At 44.4% G+C, this 26,849-nt stretch overlaps 1 protein-coding gene across 3 annotated transcripts; it reads left to right on the top strand.

The window, feature by feature from the left end:
- On the top strand, positions 1-26,407 carry LOC130388772 (ras association domain-containing protein 8). 3 transcript variants are annotated; one of them, XM_056598286.1, is made up of 6 exons: positions 1-259; positions 15,485-15,663; positions 19,597-20,375; positions 20,624-20,821; positions 20,904-21,087; positions 23,449-26,407. In XM_056598286.1, the coding sequence occupies exons 2-6, from the start codon at positions 15,561-15,563 to the stop codon at positions 23,568-23,570; spliced, it is 1,386 nt and encodes a 461-aa protein (XP_056454261.1). In that variant the 5' UTR covers positions 1-259; positions 15,485-15,560; the 3' UTR covers positions 23,571-26,407. The 3 variants fall into 3 exon arrangements, with proteins under 3 accessions (XP_056454261.1, XP_056454260.1, XP_056454262.1); XM_056598285.1 differs by having other exon boundaries at positions 3-259; positions 15,481-15,663; XM_056598287.1 differs by lacking the exon at positions 1-259 and adding an exon at positions 7,502-15,260.
- The last annotated feature ends 442 nt before the right edge of the window (positions 26,408-26,849 follow it).

Genomic DNA, 26,849 nt, shown 5'->3' with positions numbered 1-26,849 from the left:
GAGCCTATTGCAGCTTTAAACCCCATCTCTTCTCCTCATGGAGCTGGAGCCTATTGCAGCTTTTAACCCATCTCTCCTCCTCAAGCAGCAGACCGAGCCTATTGCAGCTTTAAATAGTCCAGCATTCCTTGCGGTGTCCCAGTTCCTCTGTCATGGATTCACCAGGAATGGGGAGAGGGTCGTTTTCCGCAGTATAATGGAAACACCGCAAGGGCTGCAGCACAGGACAACTTAAAACTTTCCGGAGACGAACCGAACGGTAATACATCTTTGATCTAATTTATTATTTTGTTCTTGTACCGCAGGTAAGATGTTACTTTGTCGCGTTTGGTGGTGAAGTGGGCAATGGAGGAGAGGAAGACATTGGCGGAATTCCTTCATCACAGATTTTTCCATAAACTTCAGGCTGAATACGAAGGCTGAAGCGGACTCGGATCGGTCCGTCATGCTATAGACTTTACATCTATACATCCTGTTTATATTAGGACAACTATCAGGCTCCTCTGATCCAGGAATTAGCCGAAGCTCAGCCTTCATTACATTGGGAGAGATATAACGGAACATCAAGAGCCAGGAGGCTCATAGTTCAGCGGTATGTCTGGATGGAAGTGTATGTTGTTGATCGGGTCGACCTTAACAAGCCTGATTAACATCTGCATCATTGTGATGAAGTCTGCACGTCTGAATCCTCTCATAATCAAGCTTTGGTTTGGTTGAGACTTAGAGAACTTCTGGTTGGGGTTTCTATGTCATTATTTAAATACCTCACAAAGACAATGGAAAATCAAATCGTTGAAGGTGAAAATACAGAGGAAACCCTTAAAGTTGAACATTATTTATGAAAGTTAGTAGTTTAGTTGGCATGTTGACTCAGATGTCGGCCACTCAATCACTTTTCTGAGTCCAGCTTTAGTTTTAGTCATGATCATATGGTCCAGGTCATTTTATTCAGAGGCCAAATCACTGAATATTAGGCTAGTGGAGCGACAGTCATATATTTAAAGAAAACCATCTTCCAAAAGCTAGGCTATGGATGCATGCGGTGTATTTTCAATGTAATGTGATATTTAAATAGCCTAATTAAATGCATGCTTTATGAATATGGCCTACCTCAAACCAAAGCAACTATAACATGTTTCGGTTGTACTGTTATTCCCCTGCTGGCCGTGAAGCCCTGAGAGATTAATATGGCATGGGAACAAAGGCGGCATTAATATGGCTGAAACCTGCCGTCCAGATGTTCACGGTTCTGCCAGCGCTGACCTCTGGGCCGGAGAGGAGCTGCTCTGGGTTCAGGAGCCTGCTGGTTTAAAAGCAGGCAGCTGCACCAGGGGACTCAGTATGCTGCGGGGCTGAAGGCTTTCTAGACATGCAATCTCAATTAAATCCTATGATTTGGGATTTTATCCTAGATTCAAAGCTACTGCATAACACATCTTCCAGCTTCCCGTCCATCTACATCTGGCTACATATTGCCAGTAGTACCTACAGACTATGGCTGTTACTCTGGCATAGGGCTGTGCGATATGGACAAAATATTATTTTGCAATATTGGTCATTTCATATCTCGATAACGATAAATATCACGATATAGTACGTTTTCTGTAAACTCTTTAATAAGTAAAATCGACCAAAAACCACGACATGCATCATCGCTGCCTCTTGATAATCACAAATTAAAGACTCTTTTTATTTTTAAGTGACTACTTGAGCATTACTGTCACAAATGAGAAAAAGATTAAATAAAAAGGTTATGAAATGATAAAAAATAAAAGTAAACACTCAGTTTCTAGTTTTAGAAATTTCCAATTGTGCTGCCAATAAACAAAGGCATCATAAAGGTTCATAGGTTTCATCAATCTCAAGTACTGCAGCCAGTAAGCAATAAATAAATAAGAACAATAGCAACATACAAAATCAGAACCAGATATAAAAACACTGTTTCAGGTTTAACAATTCTCAGATGGACAGCCAACAAACAGCCAGTATACCTACCCTCTCAATTAGACCCGATCATCAAGATCACCGGCTGTCTAAAGACTCCCCCTACGTTTCAATGCCCATACAACCATACTATTTAGTATGCAAGAATATATAGTAGGCCTATGTCCCAATACAAGTATGGAACTTGCACTATCAGGATATTGAACTACATCTGGTCTCATTTTGCAGTATGCAAGCCAGCATGGTTTTTGGCTCTTGTGCCCCACAGTCCTCTGCAGCAGAAGACACATGGCTGAACTACCGGTGCACTGATCAGTGACATCACCTGTAGTTTGTCCCAATTGTATTCAAACTGTGTGCAACAGTACATACTTTGCTATAGGGTAGCGGCAGTACATAGTACAAGTGAAAAGAAAAATACTTTTGACCATTACAAAGTTGATTTGTCGTTTTTTTTGTATCTGTCGAGCAAGTCTAGTAAACATAAAGCAGGGTCTGAATGCCGTAAAACACTGCCGTTAAGTAAAATAGCGATAGAAACAATCAAGGCTAATATCTATCTATAGACTTTTATTTTTTCTCTCGTGTCCCGATATCTATCTTCGATATATCGATATATCGTCCTATCAAACAGCCCTACTATGGCTTCTTTGTGCATCTTTGAACCTCTGTAACCGTTGTGTAACATTTGTAGGTTCTACTAGGCTACATGATGCACACAAATGTACACAATACAAGGAACCTCAAAGAAAAAAACGTAATTTTACGAGTTTCCCCATTTAATGTTGCAAATGCCAACTCATAATATTCAGTAAACATCATAACATCCATTAATCATTATTGTTTAAATGGTAAGCATGACTTGTTCTCATCATAATGGAATGGGCTCCCCCAGAATCATGAGGAGAATAAGACGATGCATCACAATCAATAACACGCCTCTTAAGTTTGGTTGAATCAGTGAAAATAATATATTTTTTGCGTCAATAATTATTGTGTTTAGAAATTGTATTGCATCCCACATATGTCAGTATGAACAGCTTCTATGATATTACTCCTTATATGGGGGCAATGCATCATGATCAAATGGAGTGACTTGTTAACCCAGACAAAATACCCCAGCCCCATGGACCCCTAGCTCTCGTATCTCTGAGAGTCACAGGCTGTTGTTCTCTGCCCGAGAATGCAGAGCCTGATTGTTGTTATCAGTTTCAAAACTTCAGGATCAAGGCAGCAGCTCTTTACTGTGGAGCTTTATAAAAGCATGCAGTTGGTCGTGTTGTTTTGCATTTTAGGCAGGAGTGTCTCAGCTGCGGGGGATTCTCATACCCTTTGGGTTTTCCCCTTCTCCCGACTTAATTTCTGTATTTTCTTCTTGGTCTACTCCTTGTTTCCGTGAGTGCTGGGATCAGCCTGTGTCCGTGGTAGGCCTGAGATCAGAAGTGGTCTGGTACCAGTTACTGAACAGTATAAACTCTTAGTAATAAAATGGTGCGCTACACAGGAAGTACATTTGGAATTAAACATTGTTTTGAAATGGATACTAAGGAGTCTGAAGTACTATTACCAATCCTTACTATCTACCACCAGTGAGTAAAGAGCTACCTGATGTCTTCAGGAGAAGAAGAGCATTGTCCTGGGTTGTGTTGGCTCAGACTTGTCTCCGCCCCAAAGTCTTGTTGTCATTTTCAAAGTATAGACTCCATTGGTCTTTCATTGTAATGAACAATGGAATGTACTTGCTTGGAGAAGTGTTAATTAGCGTTTGTGAGTGCTCCGCTGGTCGCCCTGCTCTGATCTTTGTTCCTACTTCCCCTCCGACATAATAGCATAAAGTCTCCATTGTATTCAATGGCTGCTTGTTTTACTCTTATTCGCCAGCATGCTGCAGTTTTGTGTACTTCTCAAGTACGACACTCGTAATGCAGATATACATATATTTAGTATAAATAATCCAACATTATTGTTATTTACTGAAGAAGAAATCCTGGTGAATGTGTGGCCCGCAGCACGGTGGTGGAGGCCTACTGTTCTTAAAGATCCCATGCCATTCTATTTTATGATGCTTTAATATAGGTATTAGTGGGCCACAAACACAGTATTCAAAGACGTCCCCGAAATTCAGCCGTGGTGCAGAGTTACAGTCACTCCGAAACAGTCGCACATTGAGCTTCCCTCAAACGCGCTGTTTCGGTGGGCGTGTCAAGGCAGGTCAAGGAGGGGGGTGGGGGTGTGGCCCTGAGCAGCTTGTAGCCACTGACAGTACCATGCGCTCTGTTTACGGTGGATGTATCGCAATGGCTCGTAGAAACCCATATTATCCATAGATGTCTATATCATATAATATATAATATATATTATCACCTGGCCCTGAGCAGCTTGTAGCCACGGTACCATGCGCTCTGTTTACGGTGGATGTATCGCAATGGCTCTTAGAAACCCATATTATACATAGATATCTATATCATATAATATATAATATATATTATCACGGCCAAAAGCTGTGTGAGCCTCCAGACGATAGGTTATTATGAATCTCAAACGACCGCGTCTACTTCAGATTGATCTGGAAGTGGAAGAACCAGAGACGTCGGAGAACCCGACCGACGAAGTCCTTTGTGATTCATTATATCGTCTGGACGCGCACACAGCTTTTGGCCGTGATAATATGTATTATTTGATATAGATATCTATGTATTATATGATATTATTTAGATATAGAGCAGAGCTCCAGGACTGTAACGCAAGTGTTGTACACTTCCTTGTTATTTGGATAACCGTTCTGCTGTTGGTGTGATGGCGCATAACACGTCGGACTCTCGTCTCTGGTATTTCTACAACGAGACTCGTAGTGGGGGTTTTCTCAGCCATGGATGAGAATGAATTGGGGGAAAGGAACTTTGGCTTTGACTCCCTGAAGTAGGCTACATGAACCACGACATGGAGGAGAAAGGGATTGTTGGCCGCGAATGTATCCCGCTTGAGCCCTGCTTCCCGCCGCCTCGGCAGCGGTCAGCGCTAATCACTGCATCCTGAAGCCGAGGCGGTGGTCCATCGGCAGCGAGGCTCCAGCGGGAGACGACCGCGGTCAACAATCCCTTTCTCCTCCATGTCGTGGTTCATGACTTCAGGGAGTCAAAGCCAAAGTTCCTTTCCCCCAATTCATTCTCAACCATGGCTGAGATAACCCCCACTACAGGTCTAGTTGTAGAAATACCAGAGACGAGAGTCCGACGTGTTATGCGCCATCACACCAACAGCAGAACGGTTATCCAAATAACAAGGAAGTGTACAACACTTGCGTTACAGTCCTGGAGCTCTATATCTAAATAATATCATATAATACATAGATATCTATATCAAATAATACATATTATCACGGCCAAAAGCTGTGTGCACGTCCAGACGATATAATGAATCAAAAAGGACTTCGTCGGGTTCTCCGACGTCTCTGGTTCTTCCACTTCCACATCAATCTGTAGTACAGAACCGTGCTGCGCTGCCTGCTGCCTGCTGCCTGCTGCCTGCTGCCTGCTGCCTGCTGCCGGCGCGAGGCACCAACGCCCGGCTGCCCGCTGCCGGGCGGTGGTGCTTCGCGGCGGTAGTGCCTCGCGGCAACCGGCGGCAGGCAGCATGTCGCAGTTCATGTAGTTCGATGTCGTTCTGCCATTGCATTCAAAATTCTGTAACTAGCCTGTTACTACGAACTAAGCAACTACCGTACACGTATTAGCATTTAGCACTAGCTCAATCACGACTCCTTCAGAATTCTTATGGGTGGTTACGAACCAACCAAGTGGGCAGGGCAATGAATAATAATTTGACAACGCTACGTCACAGTGTCACCTTATCCAGATCGGCTCATTTCTTCTGCCTTTTTCCTTTCATTGCCTATTGCATTCAGCAGACAAACTGCATAGATTTCAAACTTACCACAGCTCACAAACTTATTCAGACCTATGTTATTTAACAAACAATAGGAAAAATGTGATTTTAATGGCATGGGCTCTTTAAGTATTTAGCGGAGGAAGTCAATAGACACGGAGCCTGCGACTCCCCCTCCATCTCAAAATTGTGGCAGGCTGGAATACGTCCTTGTCCTCCACAGTCACTCAAAAGACCAAATCAACCATTTTGATTGCATTGTATTTTTCACTATAAATGTATAATTTCATCGGCAGAATCCTGTCCCTCACTTCCTCAATCTCCTTGCCTTCCCAATCCAATGATGGATCAAGGGAACAGGGGGGTGGGCACACCTCCAAACACTGGCACGGCCAAAGGGAAGGAAGGGGGTTTGTAGAGCTGCAGATGGCATGCTTCCCTCTATCGCTGGGCTGGCCTGGCAACAACCTCCAGCACAACAAATGGCTTGGTTCGTAGGCAATAAAAATCGAAAGAATGGTTGGGTTTTAATTGTTTGTGAATTATGCGTTATGAATTATTTATTCTGGTTAAACATATCTTATATGCAAGTCAGAGTAACATTGTTTATTATCAATGTTAATGTCATCACACTTGCATTCACACTCATGAAGAGGGCCCATTTTCCAGTGCCCCTCTGTACCAACAGATTGCTATGGTATGTTACAAACCTGTTGCTCTGGCTGTGGCTCTGTCAGATGTTGGGGTGGAGGCCGGAGAAGGGTAATGAACAGTGGGATTCATCTACTTTTGGTCTACCTTGAGAAGTTGCCGTTTAATATTTTACAACTTATTTATTTGCCATGAAAGATATTGTGGTCAATTTGTAATACGATGCAGTAGGTACATTGTAAGTTGGTGTTATTTAAAGGGCTGACCCCGCATTGGCTGCTTGGTTTAGGCACATTTGTTGTTGTAAGTATGTGCTTTCATCAATAAAATATAAGGGCCAGGAGCGCCCAACATCAAAATGGAAAGTGAGGAGTAAAGCAGCATAGCGCTGCTGTGGTTATGTATGTGAATAATCATGCAACTCAGAAGCACTTTATGTAGTTTGAAAGACTTTCTTTGCGTATGAAAGATATTGGATATTCACCAGATATTCCCGCTGAGAGTTCCAGCTGGTATTGTACCTGCCGGGAGACACACTGCTCTCCAGCAGGCAGACAGCACTTAACATTTAACACTGCTACGTGTTCAATTTCAAAATGTTCAGACGCTCTGAGAAGTGTATCCAGCTGCTTTACTAGAGTAAAAAGCAGGTTATGGAAGCTCTGGTTTGAAATGCATTGGAAAACTCACTTCCAATAATTTTAAATTGGTGGAAACTAGATTTCTTCTGTATTTCCTTCATCACTTATACTACTACATGTTATAGTAGTAGTATACTACTGCTTTAGTGCAAAATGAGGTAGAAAATATGTTTTAGAAGGGCAAAATAGTTTGAGACGTAAAGCTTAAATCAAGTGAAGGGATTTGAACAGTCTAAATGGAGTTGACAATGTCGGGCATGAAAATCACTCACCTTTCGGCGAAATTCGCCGTTTTGAAACCAAAATAGGTGACCTCCGTGAATCGTGTAGATTCGATGAAAAGATATTTATGGGGGGGGGGGTGGGGGTAGGTTCAGAGGCCGGCCAGTTTATAGTCCTCCGTAAAGTGCTGTACTTATGCTGCGTTCGAGTATTCTCTGCGAACCGACTCGGATCTCGGATCTGACGCCACGCCCACACTTAAAGCGTTTTATTATTTAGCTCGGTCGTTGGAGGAAAACATGGACCCGGAAAGCTGTTGTCGCGGTAGCATTGGCAGAGGACCAGGCGCTCCAAAATAAGTAGGCTATAGGCCATAGTCAAGTCAAGTCAAGTTTATTTATAGCACATTTAAAACAACAGTAGTTGACCAAAGTGCTGCACACGAATACAATATATTTGTGTACATAGGCAGAGATACGGACGCAGTAAGGTATTGCAGTAATACGAGTGATTGAAATTACTATTTTAACTAGGGCTGCAACAACGAATCGATAAAATCGAAAAAAATCGATTACTAAATGTCGTTGTGTCGCGCGATTAATAAGTTACTCATAGGCGCAGCACTGTTTACAGCCAGCCGCCGCAAGGTTGGTTCACGGTGCATGCACGCCCACAGCGAGCTTCAGTGTGAGCTACCACAGCTTGTATTTGTCATATCTTAAAACTGGACTGTAGGCCTACATAAAAGTGTTGTACCTTCACTGTCTCTAGGTTAAAAAAAACTCCTTCAACTCAGTATCCGTCTAGTGGTCCAACCGAAAATTCTGTCAGCTGCTGCTGCTGCAGACGTTGTGCAGACGGGCTCGGAGTCGGCACCGCGTGCATCAACAGTCATTCAAAGCAGCGGTAGTAATCACACAACCGGACGGTGTAGAAAGTCCCGTCAGTTAAAAATAGTAAAGCCGTTTTTAAATCCATGTTAAAATCGGCAGGATATAGAGATAGTTAGCTTATAAAAACAACTAACCAATGGTCACAAACAGTGTCAAATGTGATGTGTTCAGGTCGGCTCAGAAATACGATTGATGCGTTCAAATGCAGCAGAAAAAAAAAAAGAGATTTTGGTGAAGACTTGTTTTCCCAGTAATATAAAATAGATAGTAAAGATAGAATTAATTATGACCTGTTTAATGTCCTATCTTGAACTATCATCATCTTATCAGCAATTAAAGCAATATGACAAGTTCTATTTCAAGGAGTCTCGAAAATGGTATCAATAGGTTTGACCGGTTAACCATGGACATCCCTTATATACATATAAAAGTATATCATACATTGTATGTTTCTTTTTTGTGTTATCCCAGTTATGTTTTCTTAATCTTTTTATTATTTAATATTACTTTTAATAGTTCCGGGACGTTGGAGCAATAACCTGGTGTTTTTACATTTCAGTCTGCACTGTGAATTTGAAGTAATAATTCCGTTTTTGAATAAAGATGCGGCAATTCCAATTTTATTTTTATTTTTTTCTATCCGATTCATCGATTAATCGATTATTAAAATAATCGTTAGTTGCATGGATACCCCGGACCCCCCTAGAGGGATAATATCCTTCTCACCTTTTTCACCCCTGACCCGTTTTCATGCCTGAATGTAAAGATGCACACCATTTAAAGGTCCCATGGCATGCTACTTTATGAATGCTTTATTATAGATATTAGTGGGCCCCTAACACAGTATTTGAAGTGTCCTGAAATTCAGCCGTGTTGCAGAATTACAGCTACTACGAGCCAGTCGTGACATTTCAGTGTCTGTAGCTTTAATGCAAATGAGGAGGAGAGAGGCGGGTCAAGGAGGAGGGTGGGGATATGGCCCTGAGCAGCTTGCGGCCACGGTACCATGCGCTCTGTTTACAGTGGATGTATCGCAATGGCGAGGCGCACACAGCCTTTGGCCGTGTTCTGTAAATATTCTATTGCCTCGCGGCGATGGTGCCTCGCGGTGGCGGGCAGCGGGGCTCCGGCGGGAGACATTCGCGGGCAACAATCCCTTTCTCCTCCTTGTCGCGGTTCATTTACTTCAGGGCATCAAAGCCAAAGTTTCTTTCCCCCAAATTCCTACTCAACCATGGCTGAATGGGTGGACGGCGGAGCCGTCCCTCCATTGACTTCATTTGTAAAGAAAAATATTTTTAAGTAGAATATCTTAAGTAGGCCTATAAAATATTAAAAAATCTGAAAAGAAGTGTGCGATTCCAAGCAAATCTGAACATTTAAAAATTGGAATGGAGTCATAGGACTCAAAGGCACGACTCAAAGGTAGAACTCTGTGTAGAAAGAATGGCCATTACTAGTAGACAGGTCAGTACACAGGGAATCTTTTGACAATCAGGCAAACAATCCGGCAGGGAGAAGGCAAAGATGTAGTCGGGAGTAAACGGACAGGAATCAGAAAACCAGGGAAAAACGATGGGAAACACACTGACTAAACTCACTAGGAGGGGAATGTTAATGAGGGAAGAGTGAACACAATTAAGGCGAGTGAGGACAATCAGATATACGAGAAAGATAAGGACAGGGAGTGAAACAATCAACAAAGGGGGCAAGATGTGACAATTAATTACAAACTGTTCAACAAATGTATCCTTCAAAATAACTTATGCATTTCATAATGATTAATGAGAAACCAAAATGTTGGCATTCAAGATGAATGCACAGAAATAATACTGAAAAATGTCATGTCAGGATAATGCTACCACACACACTTGGCACTAGTGCAAATTCATATGTAAAAGTGGACGACTAATGGAGACAGGTCCCAGGACATGCCTTGCGTTGGAGCTAGGTCCTCAGCACCTGCTCTTGACTTTCTTAATTTGAGCTTTGATTTACGACCAGATCTTGTTTTGGCTGGAGATGTTTGTGCGTCAGCCATCTTGAGCGGAGTCAGACCTGGAGATGGAGGGGTCATTGATGGAACGTCTGCAGTTCTACATTCAGGATCAGCATGCTCTGGTGGTGATGGCATGGAGAACTGGATGTTGCCTGGAGGGAATTGGGATAGCAGAACATCGGTGATGGGCTCTGCAGCTTGATTGAATCGGTTTGGCGTCTGGTGAAAGCTTCAGGTCTACTTCTCCCTCAAAAACACCAAGATTGCCATCAAACATTTCAGCCTGGAATATCCCTTTCAGGTCTGTAACAGGATTAGCTGTTCTCTTGCCTAGTGGAAGATGTCGCTCCCACTTGAACTTCAGAGATCTGTAGTTGACTGCATTCTCATCCATAATGTGGACCACTTCCATACTAAGCATCCGCTGCAGTTATCCTGAATTGTCAGCTAGCTCACCATGAGCACACATCTGCACCTGTTACACCTCCAAGATGTGGCTGGCTTGGTAAAGATCTTCTTGAGAAGGTCCCATTTCTTTCAACCTTGTGACCACAGCACCAGTGTCTGGTTTCTGGGTGCCAAAACCTAATTGGCTCTACCTCTGAAAAGGCTGATGGAGACGATGCCAACGTCATAGGACAATTCTTAATCTTCCTAATCAGAGTCTCTTTCTTCCTCAATAGTGTTTTGGCTGTTGAGATTGTTCTATGAACTTTTCTATTATCTGCATGTCCTCTCAAAAGGTCCTTTCTTGTTGCATAAATTGCATTGAGTTAAGTAACTTTACACATTGACATGACTTTTTCTCATCAGTGGAACTTCCTCTGATTTTATGTGTTTTTGTCATTTGGATCCACCATCTCGTATTGAGCTACTCACGTATTGAGGAGAAATTGTTCAATCTTTGGTGTGTTGTGGAAACACAGGTTCAGTTTCTTTGCAAACCCTGCTCCTTGTATTGTCCTCTTGCTTGAAAATTACATTGTTTAGGGCAAGGTACTAATTGGCCAATTGTGGAGATATATTGAATGCTGGTCCTCTGAGGGGGGAGCTGCTGTCTATATAGAGTGGCACCATTCTGCTATATACTTATAGTTCTGTTGTTGGAACGCTCTTGGCAGGCACTCATTATTTTAAAACTTGTTAACTCCGGGGAACTCCGCCTACCAACCACTAAATGTTGGCAAACAATCCTTTAATTAATATTTAATTATATATCCTGATTAAAAACAAAATACATATCAACAAAATATAAAATGTATTTAGAAGATGAAGTTACGTCAAAATGATTATTTTTGCTTGAGGTTTACTCGAGTACACGTTTTACTTTTGATAACAAGCAACCAACACGGTCATATCTGTGAGTGGTTAATGTTATTTAGAGAGATGTTCCAGTTGATATTTGATGAATGGTTACATATATACATAGATAATTTATGGTTACATAATAGGCAGGAGGCGAACCTCCGTTCAGACAGAGTCTACTTGTGCTCTGTTGTTAATCTCAGACATGCTGAAGTGCGTTCGCGTAAACAACAGATGTCACTGGTTAACCTTCAACCATCGATGTTTCCCACAGAGCCTCCCCACACCATCACTGGAAATCTTAAAACAACCTCCTCACAACTGAGGCCTGGCGTGCCACAGGACTTGACATGGGGAGACCCTGGTTCTGTGTTATATCTGTGTTATAAAGGTTTGATGATGCGCTTTCAATACAAAACTTAGATTTAAGAGTGCGGCAGGGATGACGTACATCTTCTGTTCTGGACTTCCGAAAGACCAGGTGCATTGCCGCCGTAGCAGCAATGCACCTGGTTACCAATCCGGTGAGCTGCCGTGTTTCTATGCTCCAACCCAGTCAAATAAATGGCTGTTTTGGCTAACTTTGTTTCTGCAAGAGGTAGATATCTCATCATGGATGTGTCATACCTGGGACCCAGGGGTACCTGTGCATGATTTTTTTGATGTTCAGCCATCTGGAAAGATCATGAAGATAAAGGAAGCATTAGAGGAAATGGGCAAAGATTGGCCGGCGGTTTAAAGTTGGAGGATTAAGATAGAAACCACAATGCTGGCATGTGGACAACTTCCTTTGTATGTAAGGGGCAAAGTTCAATGGGGCCCGTGGCTTTAAACATGTTTTTGTGTATTTAGCTTGTAACTTTTTCTTCAAATTAGATAGAGGTCTGATTCTCATGTATGCAACTATTGATCCATGCATTGGATCAATAGGTTTGGGAATCTGTTCCAAATCTCGGAAGCAGGCCGTTGGCTGAGCCATCAGGAGACGGAGCGTTAAATGGTGCCCTTCTTTCATATGAATGTTTTTAAAAGCCTACTTTCATATGAAAGAGAACCCAGGTCTCTCGCTCTCTCCAAGTCTCCTTGAGCCCTAGATCACCTTATATTGGTGTCACTTCCTGTAGTACTAAAGCCTCCAAAGTTTTCATTGATTAGACCATAATGCCCTTATTCATATTTAAGAGACCAGTCGTCTTTATCTGACTCCCTATTAATTCTAGGCCCCCATAAATTGTGTTTTTTCTTTTCTTTTGATGGTCTCTCAGTGGGGGATTACATCACTTCCTGTAAATCTAAAACCACCAAATAGATAATCTTGTCTTTTACTTTAACCCAAAGATTTACCCACGTTCTAGCACAACTCTTCTCATGTTGTTTTCTTTAAAAGAGGATCTGCCCTTAGGTTGGGGAGAATCTTGTACAATCTCAGTTGATCCTGTTGTCTTGCTTCCATGGCTGCAACACGCTTTGTTTGTGTGGCAAAATGTTTCAATCTGGCAACCCAGGGCACTCAGAATATTGAGTGGGTTGGCCTGTGCGTTATTAGTGTTCCTAATAACGCACAGGCCAAAACAAGCACTGTTATTGGAGAACCCAGTATTTTGAATATGCCTGTTTCCTTATTCTCTGATGAGTACATGGTCATTTAATCATTTAGTAAAGTACTTTTGTACATATTATACCTTTAACTATGGGGTGCTTCAAGGCTCATTCCATGGCAATTTAATATTATCCATTTATATGTTAGTTCTAGGACTAATCTTTCATAAATTCAACATCAGTTTCCATTTTTACTCCCAGATCTATTTCTTGCACAACTGCCATAATGTAATCGTGTTTTACTGATTTCTGAAACCACAATACCAAAGATAAAAACGTTTGCATTAACAAACAACCTAAACATAATATGCATTCAATGAGCAAAGATTCTGAAAAAAAAGAGAGCATAATTTCTGGCTTATGAAAACACAGTTGTCAATTGTCTTAACTCTCTTGAAATATTGCATTTCCATTTCAATGGAAAGGAAAGTCAGCCATTTCTTTCCACAGATGGAAACCTTCTTGTCCATTGGTGGTTTTTCTCATGGGTCTTTTTGGGGTCATATTGACAACAGGCTGGAAATGGCTAGCCACTTGTCAGCTATCAGTGAGGGAATTGGACTGAGAATATCTGTTTTGAGTTCACTGTGCCTTCCTCTTTATGAGCCAAACATGGCCCATATCTGACCATTCAAGCCATTCCTTCCTTGGTTGGTTCAGAGTATCTGTCTTGATTATCAATCACATGTGCGGGAAATGCAACACTTCTAAATAGTGGAGAACGTCAGGAGGGAGGGAGTTGAGAGGAAGGAGACTTTTCTTTTCAGTTTTAAAAGTGGGCTCTCTTCTGCTGCACTTGTGACTCTTATCTACACCTTTATCTTTTAGCACTTTTAACTTTCACTTGTTTGTTTTTTACTTACCTTAAAATGTATTGATGCCTGGCGGTTTGGTTGTTAAAATAATGTTAAAATAAATAAATCCCTTCTGTAAAAGCATGCATTGAGCCAGCATTGAGCCAGTTCCAAGACAGTAACATAAAAAAAATGAAAAAGAAGATATTTGCAGGGTAATCTAGTGTTCCTAAATACTGTAAAGTGCCTGAGAATTGTATTACAGTACAACATAATTTTTTTTAAGACTAAACTACCTTGGCTTGTAAGTAATAAGACGTCAAGGAGAGAGGGTTGTGGGTCACTGCAGTGTTGCCATGTCTGTGTTGTGGTACACGTGAGGCTGCTTCCTCCGAATCCCAATACTTTCTTCCATTTAAGGGCAATCGGGATGAAAGACAAAATCACTTTGGAACCAGCTGTAAATATGCCAAGAATGATCAACTCCTTCCTAGCAGCTACCCCTTATGTGTTTACACGTTCCCATGACACAGTTGTGTACCAGCAAGCCATCTTCTAGGCTTCAGAAGCCTTCTGCTTCAGTGTTGAAGTCTCAATGTCCTTCGGGTCCCAGTCTAGAGTATGTAGGTTATGTTGGATAGTGTTGTGAACGTGTGTTTGAAAGCGGTCCTATGTTGCTTCAGCTGTGCCATGTTTGACCCTGTCTGGGTTTTGGTCCAAACAGACTAACCCCATGGACCATTTGGAGGAAATGTCCCAGGCAAACCGCTTAATGACGCATAATGTGCAATCCTACGGAATGAAAATTTCCTTTTCCTGCAGTGTTTTCTTTACCATGCTCTGATATCAATCTGAAAATGTCTAACCAGTGATCCGCTTTGCTAGAGTGAGTCCAATGAAAAATACTGACCAGTGTACCAACTTAATATTTAAAATAGTCCTTTATGCACTGATTGAAAACTAAATTGCTCCCTTTGTTTTGTCTAGTCCCTTGTATGATTGCTCTGTGTGAAGTGCATATTTTAATCTTCGATGTGCTAGCTTTTCTTTTGCCCTCCACCCCCTTGGTATTAACTTTAACAGCCTTTTTTCTCTCCCCTGCACATTTCCTGTCCTTTTCCTGCTTTTTGATAACGTCATCAAGCTGCTCTCTCTCTTCTGCTCTCATGTGGTTTGTGAAACAAAAGCAGGAACTTGACCTCAGAGTCCCGGTTGGAAGGTCTTCCTGTAAGCACCCCAGACATACCTAACACTATTCTCAGGAAGAGAACAGAGAAACGGTGTTAAGTCCGGCTGTTTCCCCCATGCTAAGCAGGACCATTCCAAAGTTAATATTCTCCTTATTCTTATTAAGCGAAATAATGTTATGCTTTATTCAAATGTTTTAGTTTATAAAATAACCGTTAGCGTGTTACGTGACGCATCAGCTTAGCTTGCATTTATTCTCTTCATAAAGGATGTGATATCACGGCAGAGACGACCAATCACCGTCCTTGGAGAGCCCTTACTGGAATCCTGACCCGGCGTTTCCTGTTTTCCTCTCCCAGTAAGGTAGCTGACAGGACCAGTCCCCTTGGCCGCCATCAGAGGAGCCATCCAACCATGGGCCCCGTCATGGACTGGTGACATGGAGCTGAAGGTTTGGGTGGACGGGGTGCAGAGGGTGGTCTGCGGGGTCACCGAGGCCACCTCCTGCCACGACGTGGTCATCGCCCTCGCCCAGGCCATAGGTAGGACCACCTGCTCCACGTCCTGCTCCTCCTGATCTTTGTATCTGCTCTGTTGGGAGATAGTTTGAACACAAATTGGAACTTAAAATAATTGTTCAATTAGAAATATTGAATTTGTAATGGGCAGTGTGATGAATAATTGTAGCGTTGATAACTGGGAGCATCATGTTTCCAAAGCAGGATTGCGCTGATGCCATTAACCGTTTGTCTATATATATACAGAAAATATTTGACTCCCCAAGTACCGTCATTATGACAGATGTTATCAAAAATAACAACATACACAGCGTAGGCCTGCGGCCCTTTTCAGCTACGCACATCTCATGCAGCAGGCACATTTATTCTTAAAAATAATATTATTTATTGTGAGCTGTTGTCAGCTGTACAAAGTGGTAGCACTAGAACAGAGACACGGAAACACATACACATACACACACAGCAAGTGAGAACGTGATCTCACGGTAAATGTATTTCCATTCGTACAGTGGCGGCTGGTGGTTTATAAAGTGAGGGAGGAAGGAATGCGTGCTTGGTTGCCATTGGCCTGCTTGCACTGTTAATGGTGTATGGTGGGTGGCATAACTATGTGAGGCTCAAGTTGTGTCAGGGTGTTTTGGGGAACTGCAAAATAGCAGGGAGGGATAATTATGTGTAATGATACAAATCCACCAGTGACGAAGGGCAGAAGGAAAGGATGCAAAGCCAATTAGTCAAATCAAGCCTCTTGATTTGTAAAACTAAATTAAAAAATCTGGGCCTAGCATTGGGCCTATTTTTGCCCTCAATGACTGAAGCTATTGGTTGTAATTTGGCTATGTTTCAGCTACAATTGTTTTAAGAAAAAATAAGACACAAGACCAGAAGTGATGCCGTTTGAAATGCATCATGCTCTGAATCATTCACTAACATCCTTTCCACAATATCAAACAGAACGGTCAGAGTAACAATCAATTAAAAGAGCAACAAGAACATTATTTCACAACTATTTGCATAGGCTGTAAGCCTAACATTGTTTGAGGCAAAAAGTGGATGTTAATGGATGTTTCAGAATGTTGGTCATGGTGTTAAGCCGATTAAGATTGAGGGACTTAATTTATAGATCAGGTCAATCCTCCTTGCGGGCTCCGCAGCCCGGCCGCGGGCAGCCCGGCCGCGGGCAGCCCGGCCGCGGGCTACTGTAACATAATTCACACATTCATACCAACAGGCCACATATGCCCTTGCCAATTGAAAGTGGCTTCTTTCTCACGCTAAGGAGGGATCCGGAGACTAGGGAGGCGTCCAGCTCATAAAGGAGGCCATTCATCATGTGTCAATTCTAGAGATACGAGTGGTCAAGATGTTCAAGAGACCCAGACGCTCAAGGCCACAAGAACAAGTGTAATTCCCGCACATAGCCACAAACAAATTGCAATCCCAACACATAGCCGCAAGGGACAGCATAAAGACACATACGGGTATCCAGGGGGGCGGGAGTTCAGCACCATGCTTAGCCAATCTGAGCACATAACTGAGTCCACGCCTGACCAGTAGATAAGATAAGTCACAACATAGCCCAGGCCAGGGGGCTAGAACGCTCCAGGTAACGCATCCTTCAGAAGCCCTACTAAGTGTATCCACTACTCCACGCGTGCTCATACAATTCCCCTGCTTTTGCTTCCTAGAGACTAGTCAAAAACATTACCAAATAAAGTCAGTTAAAGCGATCCTGATTCGGCAGACTTTTTTCCAAAAGAACACGGCACTACGGACACGCCAATATAACCGAACAGAGCCGCACTGTCACGCAACGAACAGTAGCGCACCACTCGTCGGAAACTAGGCATACGACTGAGCGGGTTTGTTGGTTCTTGTAGCCTAGACTTGAGGGGATAATGGTATGTTCCTGAATCCTCGGACGCCAGCCTTCCGAGTTCGTCATTTCCGATCTCGGAGTAATTATAGCGTTCCTGTTCGTCTTTGTGATTTTGTCATGAAATTGGCTAGTCGTTGTTTATTGTTAGCTACATTAGCCTCTTTAGCAAACCAACCCGAAAACAAACAACACAACTTTACGTTGTATTGCACGCACAGCAAGACCATGCAATGTATAAATTGGTGACTGCAATAAAATAGCAATGTAATCAAGTGTGTAAGAGCATTTAAAATCGACCTTAAAATGACCAATGTGTTACAAATACATAGACAATAAATCTCTTCACCTGCGCAGCCATATTGTTCAGAGTGTCATCACTGCTCTCGGTCTACTCTCAGAATTCAGAGGGGGCGTGCCTCCGAGAAATGCCGCAAGAAAGCTGGGAGATCTTCGACTTTCGACTTTGAAGTCTGGTGTCCGAGGATTGAGGAACACGCCATAACCCCTCCCTCCAGGCTGCTCCGCAGCCAGGGCTCCTGCTGATTGGTTCATAGCACAGCCAGGGCTCCTGCTGATTGGTTCATAGCACAGCCAGTTTCATGCTTATTGGTTCATAGCGCAGCCATGCGCTATGAACAGACGTAGGCGGGATCCAGATTCCTGAGCTAGTCACACCCACGGCCGCCAACACTTTCGGGGTAATGAATGTGAGTCAATGGAGGATGAGGGAGGAACGTCCTCCCTGAAGTAATTTTGAATAGGCGATAGGGGGTGCTAATGTCCCTTTACACAGGGAAACGAACATTACATAAACAAAGGCATTAAGGTAGTCATATTTAAGGGCATTAATTAATGAGTAGTCTGGGCAATCTACATTTTTTATTCTCAACAATGTTAAGGAGGATCTTCCTCCCTCTCCTCGCTGGAGAAGCCTCCGCTGCATTCGTACTAGTATTTAGATAGTACTTTTTTTTTTAATTTAAAAGACCTGAAGCCTTGCAAGTTGTTGGTGGATTGGGATGGGACATTGTGTAGTAACCAATAGGGGGGTTTTCCTTTAAGTTTTCTTTCCTTTACAAGACATTTCCACCACAATTGCATACAAATTCACCAGAATGTCTTTGATGCTCAAACCCAAAGGCCCCAATTTATGTTTCCATTTGTCAAGCTTATAAAATATCATCTTTTTAATCTGTAACATTTTAAAGTAAGCTACATTTATCAACCAATGATTAACCATTAATGGGTTAATGCAGTAATAATCGTTAACTAATAGTTAACAGTTAAATAAGTCACCTGATTTACAAGTAATAATTTTTGTGTTTGTGTTAACTAAGGCTAGCTAGGGTTTGTGTTATCTTATCGGTAACCCTCTAACCATAAATCGAACCCTTCCCCCTTTGTTAATGCTATAATAATGCTTTATTACTGCGATCTAAATGTGGTGCAGACCTCCAAAAATAGCAGCCTGGTTACTGTTATTGTGGAGAGAGGAGCCCCACATGGTGGTGGATCCCAGTCTTCACCTAGGGGAGGGAGGCCTCGTGTGCTGGGTGATGAGTCTGCCAGGATCTCTGAGCCCCCTCTCCTCTTCCCTGTGCTCTGAGAGTCAAGGAAGCTGTGCAGCAGACTGTAGTGACCTCACTTCCTCCCACGTAGCGTCCAAGGGAGGTGTGACTCACTCCTCCTCCCCCACCAGACAGGGTTGTCCTCTCCTAGCCTCCTTCCCCCCCATCTTGTTATTTTTTAGAATGTTACGAGCTACATGGATCCACTGAAAAGCAGCTACAGGATTAGAAGGATTAGCTGGTCTTTTAAAGTGTTCCTATTTTTAAGCGTTTAAATTACTTCACCGACGTGTATCGTGGGCTCTTGAAGTAGAGGTTGTGTACGGCCACCTCCTTATAATCAAATACATAAATTGCAATTGTGTGTGTGTGTGTTTCCTGCTCATCTAGCAGGACCCCCCCCCCACACACACACACGCACACACGCACGCACGCACGCACGCACGCACGCACGCACGCACACACACACACACACTCCGTGGGAGGGTACTGATGGTGTGTTTCCTCCAGGCCGCACTGGGAGATACACTCTAGTGGAGAAGTGGAGGGACTCCGAGCGCCTGCTGGCCCCCCACGAGAGCCCCGTGTCCTCCCTCAACACCTGGGGCCAGTATGCCGGGGACGTCCAGCTCATCCTGCTCCGCACAGGGCCCTCCCTCACAGAGCGGGGCCCCTCAGAAGGCCCCCCTCTGAGGGGCCCCGAGCGGGGGCCGCTCCGCCAGAGCCTCCCGCCGCTGGCTAAGCTCCGCCCCCCCAACGAGCGCTCCATGCGCCGCCGCGAGCCGCGCCGCAAGTCGCTGACCTTCAGCGGGGGCCCCAGGGGCCTGAGAGACATCCTGAGTGGAGGCAGGCCCGGGGAGGCGGAGGCCAAGAGGAGGCTCCTCCTGGGGGCCGGCGGCGGCGGGGGCCAGCCGCAGACGGCCGGGCCCCTGGGGGCCCTCTGGGCCTGCCGCGTGGAGGAGCTGGTGCGGCTGGTGGGGCTCCAGGGGGAGACGCTGGGCCGGCTGGAGCAGAGGCTGGCCTCCCACGAGGCGGAGCTCCAGGGCTGGGGGGAGCGAGGGGGCCACGGCGGGGACAGAGACGGTGGAGGAGGGCTGACGGAGGAGATCCTGAGGCTGGAGAGACGTCTGAGGAAGAACAAGGTGGAGGTGGAGGAGGAGGACTTCTGGGCGAGCGAGCTGCAGATTGAGCTGGAGAACGAGCGGCAGCTGGAGGAGCGGCTGCAGGAGCTGCGGCGGCGGCTGCTGGGCTGTGAGCGGGACGTGGGGGAGAAGATGGGGCTGGTGGGGGTGAGTGGGGGAGGAGCTGGGGGTGGTGGAGGAGGAGCTCCGGTTTTTGACACAGCATAGTCATATAATAATAATAACAATACATTAACATCAGAGGCGCATGGTTCAATGGAAATTCATTAGCCCTCCATTTTAAAGAGCGATGACTACATGGATAAGGAGAGCATATTCAGTAGAAACAGACACTTCACTCAGTTACTGGATCAACGTTGGTTTGTGTCCTGTCTTTAATGACTCTTTGGTGTCAGTGTGTTGAAGCCGGCCTGGAGGAGGAGAGGCAGCAGCGGGAGCGGCAGGAGAGCCAGAGGCTGAGCGAGGCCGAGGCCCGGGCCCAGGCCCTCAGGGCCCGCGCCGACCTCAAGGCCCAGGACCGCCAGGCCCTCCAGCTGGAGAGCAGCTGCCGCGCGGTGGACCGCTCTCTGGGCCAGAGCAGCAGGAGGCTCCAGGTGAGGAGCGTGGACACACGGGGGTATGGGTGTGAAGGGGAGGAGGTAGGTAGGACTAACCCTTACCCCCCTGTGTTATCAGGACATGCAGCAGGACCTGGAGCAGCTCACCAAGGAGCTGCGGCAGGTCAACCTGCAGCAGTTCATCCAGCAGACGGGCACCAAGGTCACCGTGCTGCCAGCGGAGCCCGGGGACCCACCGGCCCCCGGGAGCCCGCCGGGCCCCGGCGACCCGCCCGACCCCCCGGCCCCCGGCCACAGCATCGGTGATCTATTTACATTGTTATTGTTTGTTTATTTACCGGTTTGGGCCAAACCCCCAGGGACTGCTCGCCTACTTCTGCAGTCCCATGGGCAGAACCTATCAACACTAATTAACTAACACAACACAATAAGCCATGTTCACAAACGCACACATTATCCCTGCATTATCCCTGCACAATGACAGGAATAGTTGATGTGATGGTGGTGCAAGATCATGAATTTATTTATACATCAGGGACATATCTGCAAGAAAAGTCAAACCAATTCTCCTGTTCAATGGTGATCCAGGGATGGAAATCCTTGGTCTCTCCTATTGAGACTCTTCCCAGATGGTTTATAAAGAGAGTTTAATGGTGAAAGCGAGGTCACCTTTGACTTGGACTAGCGTTTAGCACAGTAAGTGTGGTGGTCACTGAGTGCTCAACAATAAGTATTACCTCTCTTTAACTTGGATATACCAATGGTTCAGTCAGATTAAGATGAGCTTATGTCATTAACTCTTGTGCAATGTTCTCTTGAATTTAGGTAGGACTCTTGAAATGAAATAGACTTACCCGTTTGTAAAGAATAACAGTATGATTGACAATATTAAAAGCCTTTTAAATCAAGGAAACAGTATGAACAACACTTCCTCTATCCAAGACTGGATGTCATTGATTCAATGAAATAGCCCTTTGTTATCTCAGTGGAATGATGTTTCCTGAGCTCACAGTGCTTAGGGTGCAGTGGAAATTGCCACCGTTTAGATGGGCTATTATTGGTCACAAATGCGAACGCATATATACACCGTAGGCACTCACATGCGCAAGAACATACATGGAAACGCACACACATGCGCACACACTACACACACACTCGCACAGGTAAGGCGTTTAACGGCTCCGCCATCGGCACACGCGCAGGTAAGAACACACACGCAAGCACGCACATGCGCGCGAACATACACTGAAGCGCACACACATGCGCACACACAAGCAGACACACACACAAGCACGCGCATACACCGCACGTCATCACAAAGGTAGCGACACATACACGGAAGCGCACACACACACACACACACACACACACACACACACACACACACACACACACACACACACACACACACACACACACACAGGTAAGACGTTCAATGGCTCCGCCATTGGCACACTCGCAGGTAAGACGTTATGTTTTTAAACATAACGGCTCGGCCGTCGACAAACTCCCAGGTAGGACGTTCTGTCTATAGACTATATAAATTGCGATAAAATAAGGAAAGAGACAATTTCTCACCACGACAAGCAACGGCAGGTCGTTCATTTTGTCATATAAAAAACGTTAAATTCAAACATCGCGCCGACCGGCATATCAACACACAAGTGACGAGATCTTAAAGAGACAGTGTCCCTATAACGCAACGACAACATGTCAATAACACAGTAGGCTATGGTGAATTATGTCTATAGAGTCCACCACAAGACTACACTTTACTCTGCTCCTTGAGCCTCCAGAAATGTCTTTACACTTTGTTCCTCAAACTTTATATTATTCCCCCCTTGAACCTGTCTTGCGATATTGATATCCCCCCTGCGGACTATTTTAGTTGTTTTATTTTTCTTATGTTTTGTGTGTAGGCTATGCTATGTGTGACTGTAGGCTACGGCTGCCTGTCTTGGCCAGGACACTGGAAGAGATGTATAATCTCAATGATGATTATTATTTTCAACTAACCAATAGTAGTTAAAATGTCAATGCACTTATCAGCCCTGAATAACAGTAACAGCTATTTAAAAAAAAATGTGCATGCATAGTATTCTACACTTTCCATTGAACAATTACCCCTGTTGACAACAACTAGAGGTTGAGCATGCGCAATGCTCGTGCAAAAACTCTAGTTGGGTTAAAAACTAAATTCTGTTCATATTCCTTACCCACAAGGGTAGAAATATACAAATCAAACCACACTCAAGTCCTTTTTAGATGCCAAGACTTCTAAGATGGTGTCCTCTTAATGAATGTGTTCATCAGCCACAGCTTTGGTCCTTGTTTTTATGGAGCTGAGGGAACTGGTTGCTGTTCACAGCACAATGCTGACCCCTTGTGGTGTGACATTTCATTGAAAGAGACATTTGCAGACAGATTGAACTAAATTTTTTAAGTATCCAAATGAAAATATCCCCTCCCCCCCCCACCTCAAAGGCACCCTAAAACACACGCCTGACTCCAGTCAGCGTACTGAGAGCAGTGACAGAGCAAGGGACCGGGTAGGGAGTTAGACTGACAGGCAGTCTTATCTGTCCATGTTTCATTTTCCGAATCCTAGATTGAAACATCGACATGTGTCATTAAACAACAATCATTTCCCCTCTTTGTTCCAGAGTTGGGAGCTCTCTGTGGTTCCCTGAAGCGTCCCCTGTACTCCCACCCGGTACCCGGTCGCCTCCGGGTCCTGCACAGCCCTCTGAAGTCTGGTCTGAACCCCGAAGGGATCTATGTCTGAGGCCCGGCCCGCAGTGGGTGGGAACAGCATCCGCCCGCGTCTCTTCTCAACTCCCCCAATGCCAGAACCCCTTACGAGACTCTTGGTCCAACATACCTCAGTCCCTCTCCTATGCACCGATCTGCTCCCTCAGCCCCTCATGCCCCTACCCACTGGGACCTGGAACAGGCTCAGCTGATGAAGGGTAGGCTGATGTTATATGAAAGCTCCTCCGCAGGGGGGTTAGAAAACAACCGCATGACGATGAGACGGCAGTGCTCTGCATTGCTTTGACCGCAGCATGAATGTGTATCTCTTGGAAGTGTGTGTTCTGGAGTTGCGCCGGCTTTCCAAACTTTTCCACACGCCGTAGTTCCCAGTGGCGGTTTTAGGCACGGTCGAAACAGCATTATTTCATGACACAAGCACTAAAAAACATATTATCATGCGCCGCAAAGCGGTTTCCTATGATCTATCATATCACTGTGTTGGGAATTGGCATATTGGTGCCCCCTCCGTTTGCAGGCGGCCCTGCTTGCTGAGAAGGTGCCGTGCACAGCAGCTGTGTGAGAAGGAGAAGGGGGTGCGGGGGACATGTCACCTCTGCGTCTTCCCAAATGGAACAGACATGGGGGGGAACGGGGGATCCACTGTCCGCGGATTGAAATCCTTATTGAAGCCTGCAGGGTTATGCGTTAACCATACGGAGGAACGCAATCGCTGAGCTGCCCTGCCCCAACATTGCATGAGACTTTAAACTCATTTACAATCGCCGCCCAGCATTATCCGAAATTTGATGTCAACAGACCAAAAATAGTCGGAAAGCCTACAGAAACTATAGATAGTTAATGTGACAATCACATTATTAAAATTACTCAGAGCAATGATTTACTAACTATTTTTTGGGAGCATGCTTTTGCAAATAGTTTGCCGCCCCACCTGCCCATATGGACGGCACGCGTCAAGTAGGCCTCGAATTTCTTGCAATTGCGAAATATAAGTTTGGGGGCTGCTCGAAGGGGGTCTCCCCCGGGGGGGTTCAATGTAGAACCGCCACTGGCCCCCTGGTGTGCCTGCTGAACGGCCGGCACGGGGCCACGCCTGCATGGTCAATCTAAACCTATCCGCGAATAGCAAGCGGTAGCAAGCCAACCAGGATGTTTCTGTATTGTAGAAGGAGCGATGCCACCAAGGACATTATTGACTAGGACCAGTTACCTATGCACAAATGGCAAATAGTTTGGTTACTGAGGAAAACTATTATTTCCAATTGAAGTACCAGAATTCTTGTTTACTTTTTTTATCCAAGTTTTATCCACATTCACATTTATTTAGCCAAATACTATGTTATGAAGCAATGCATTTACAATGAAATGTATAGCTATACAATGTCTTTAGTATCTCCTGCAATTAAACTGTGTTATTATTTTTGAAGATAACTCTATGGTTTATTTTAGCCATTTTTATTCTTGTTAATCTGTGAAGATGGTTCGCCAAAGACTATATGGGCTTGTTGCATGTGTTGTTGATGTGGCCATATTTGGATGTTCCTAGAGCAACTGTACCTTCAACGTTAGATGTTAAACCTGAAGGTGTGTGTGTGTGTGTGTGTGTGTGTGTGTGTGTGTGTGTGTGTGTGGTTTTAAGAAGTGACTAAGCAGCTATTAAGTATAAACACAAGTGCCTTATTTTCAATGTAGAGAGTGAAAACCGTTGTACTTCATATATATAGACAAAGCACATGTCTATCACAGATGCTTGTATCAGATACATGATTGTTTCCAAAATGTAAGTAAGCGATGACATAAAGCATACAAACAAAGGAATGATCTCACAGCAGTATTATTCAGAAGAATCCGTTCACAGCCTTGCACTCCACAAAGGTTAGCCAGCTTATGACGTCCCTTTCCAACTGGTTAAGATTGTTCCTATGATAAGTGCTGCCACACTGAATTGACATATACTACACCTTGATGTCATCGTAGCGTAACACTCTGGTCCCTCCGGACGGGGCACCACAGGGATGCCCCGCCGTGGGGGTCCGGGTGGGGCACCACAGTGTGGCCCTGCCGTGGGGGTCCGGATGGGGCACCACATTGGGGGTCCGGATGGGGCACCCCAGTGTGGCCCTGCCATGGGGGTCTGCTCCACGACTTGTGCTCTCCTCCTGTATGATGTCAAAATGTACAACTCTTGTTTCTTCTGCCTTAATGTCCAGCAAAGTGTTGACCGGTGATTGGCTGAGTGCCTGCTGATGTAACGAGGCATGGTTTAATAAAAATGTTGTCATCAACAAATGCGTTTATGTTTCAAGAGCACTTTCTTTCCTGGTTCACCAGTAGAGGGAACCCTTTCACCAGTGATCACAGACCCAGAGACGGTGGCGAGCTTAACACGTTCAAACCAAATCTGGAGTACATATTTTTTGTAATTTAAAACATGATTATGAAAATGATAGCTGTAAATGGCTCTGTCCAATTGCATGTTGACATAGATGCAGTGTTGTGAATGTTTGCCACAATATTCAACTTTTAGTCATTAATGGATATATAAAACACTTTTCTCTAGAGATAAACAAAAGTTAAACTTGAAGAAGTAAGTTGATTCATTCTTTCATGTGATGGATATCATTCCTTAAAGAAGAAATCTTGGAAACTTAAAGCAGGGTGATTAAAAACATCAAAGGGTAAACCAGTTGAGGGTAAAATCCATCCTGAATGATCCCCATTAAGGATGAGATGAGCCAAGAGCTCAATCCCTTTGTGTTGAACTGTGGGAGAATGAGAGTAATCCTTCCTCCCTCGGTCACATGACAACCTGCATAAAACCTTGGCTTACTGTACATTCTTCAACGTGTTCCTTTGACTGATTAAAGTATATGAAATGTGCTTCTTAAGTATCTGTCACTATTTGGCTCCACATGCATTCTCATGAAAACGCAGAAGGCAATGGATGCTGTTCTAGACTGTAACAAGACATCTTACATTACAGTACTCAATAAGCTGCCACATAGGATTAATCCTATCAATCAAACTTTAATGAACCACATCACCCATTTAACCCCTAACACACATTAAGACACATTAAATACCTAATGTTCATGTAAACATTCATTCAAACCATGGGTGCACTTTCTCATTCAAATAGGAAAATGAAAACCAATGGTAACCAAGGTAAGGGTGTTAATGAAGGGTCCTAATAGTTAAGGTAAGGGTGTTAGTGAAGGGTGCTGATAGTTAAGATAGGGGTGTTAGTGAAGGGTGCTAATAGTTAAGATAGGGGTGTTATTGAAGGGTCCTA

This window comes from Gadus chalcogrammus, chromosome 9 (genome assembly GCF_026213295.1).
Source record: "Gadus chalcogrammus isolate NIFS_2021 chromosome 9, NIFS_Gcha_1.0, whole genome shotgun sequence".
NCBI classification, from domain to species: domain Eukaryota; kingdom Metazoa; phylum Chordata; class Actinopteri; order Gadiformes; family Gadidae; genus Gadus; species Gadus chalcogrammus.
The sequence above is the reverse complement of the archived record's forward strand: the minus strand, read 5'-3'. Positions and strand labels throughout refer to the sequence as shown.

Bases quoted from the DNA above. Each gene is read 5' to 3' on its own strand.
- LOC130388772 (XM_056598286.1), top strand. From the start codon at position 15,561: ATGGAGCTGAAGGTTTGGGTGGACGGGGTGCAGAGGGTGGTCTGCGGG. The intron at 20,822-20,903 runs GTGAGGAGCGTG...CTGTGTTATCAG, and splicing joins AGAGCAGCAGGAGGCTCCAG to GACATGCAGCAGGACCTGGA. The intron at 21,088-23,448 runs GTGATCTATTTA...TCTTTGTTCCAG, and splicing joins GGCCCCCGGCCACAGCATCG to AGTTGGGAGCTCTCTGTGGT.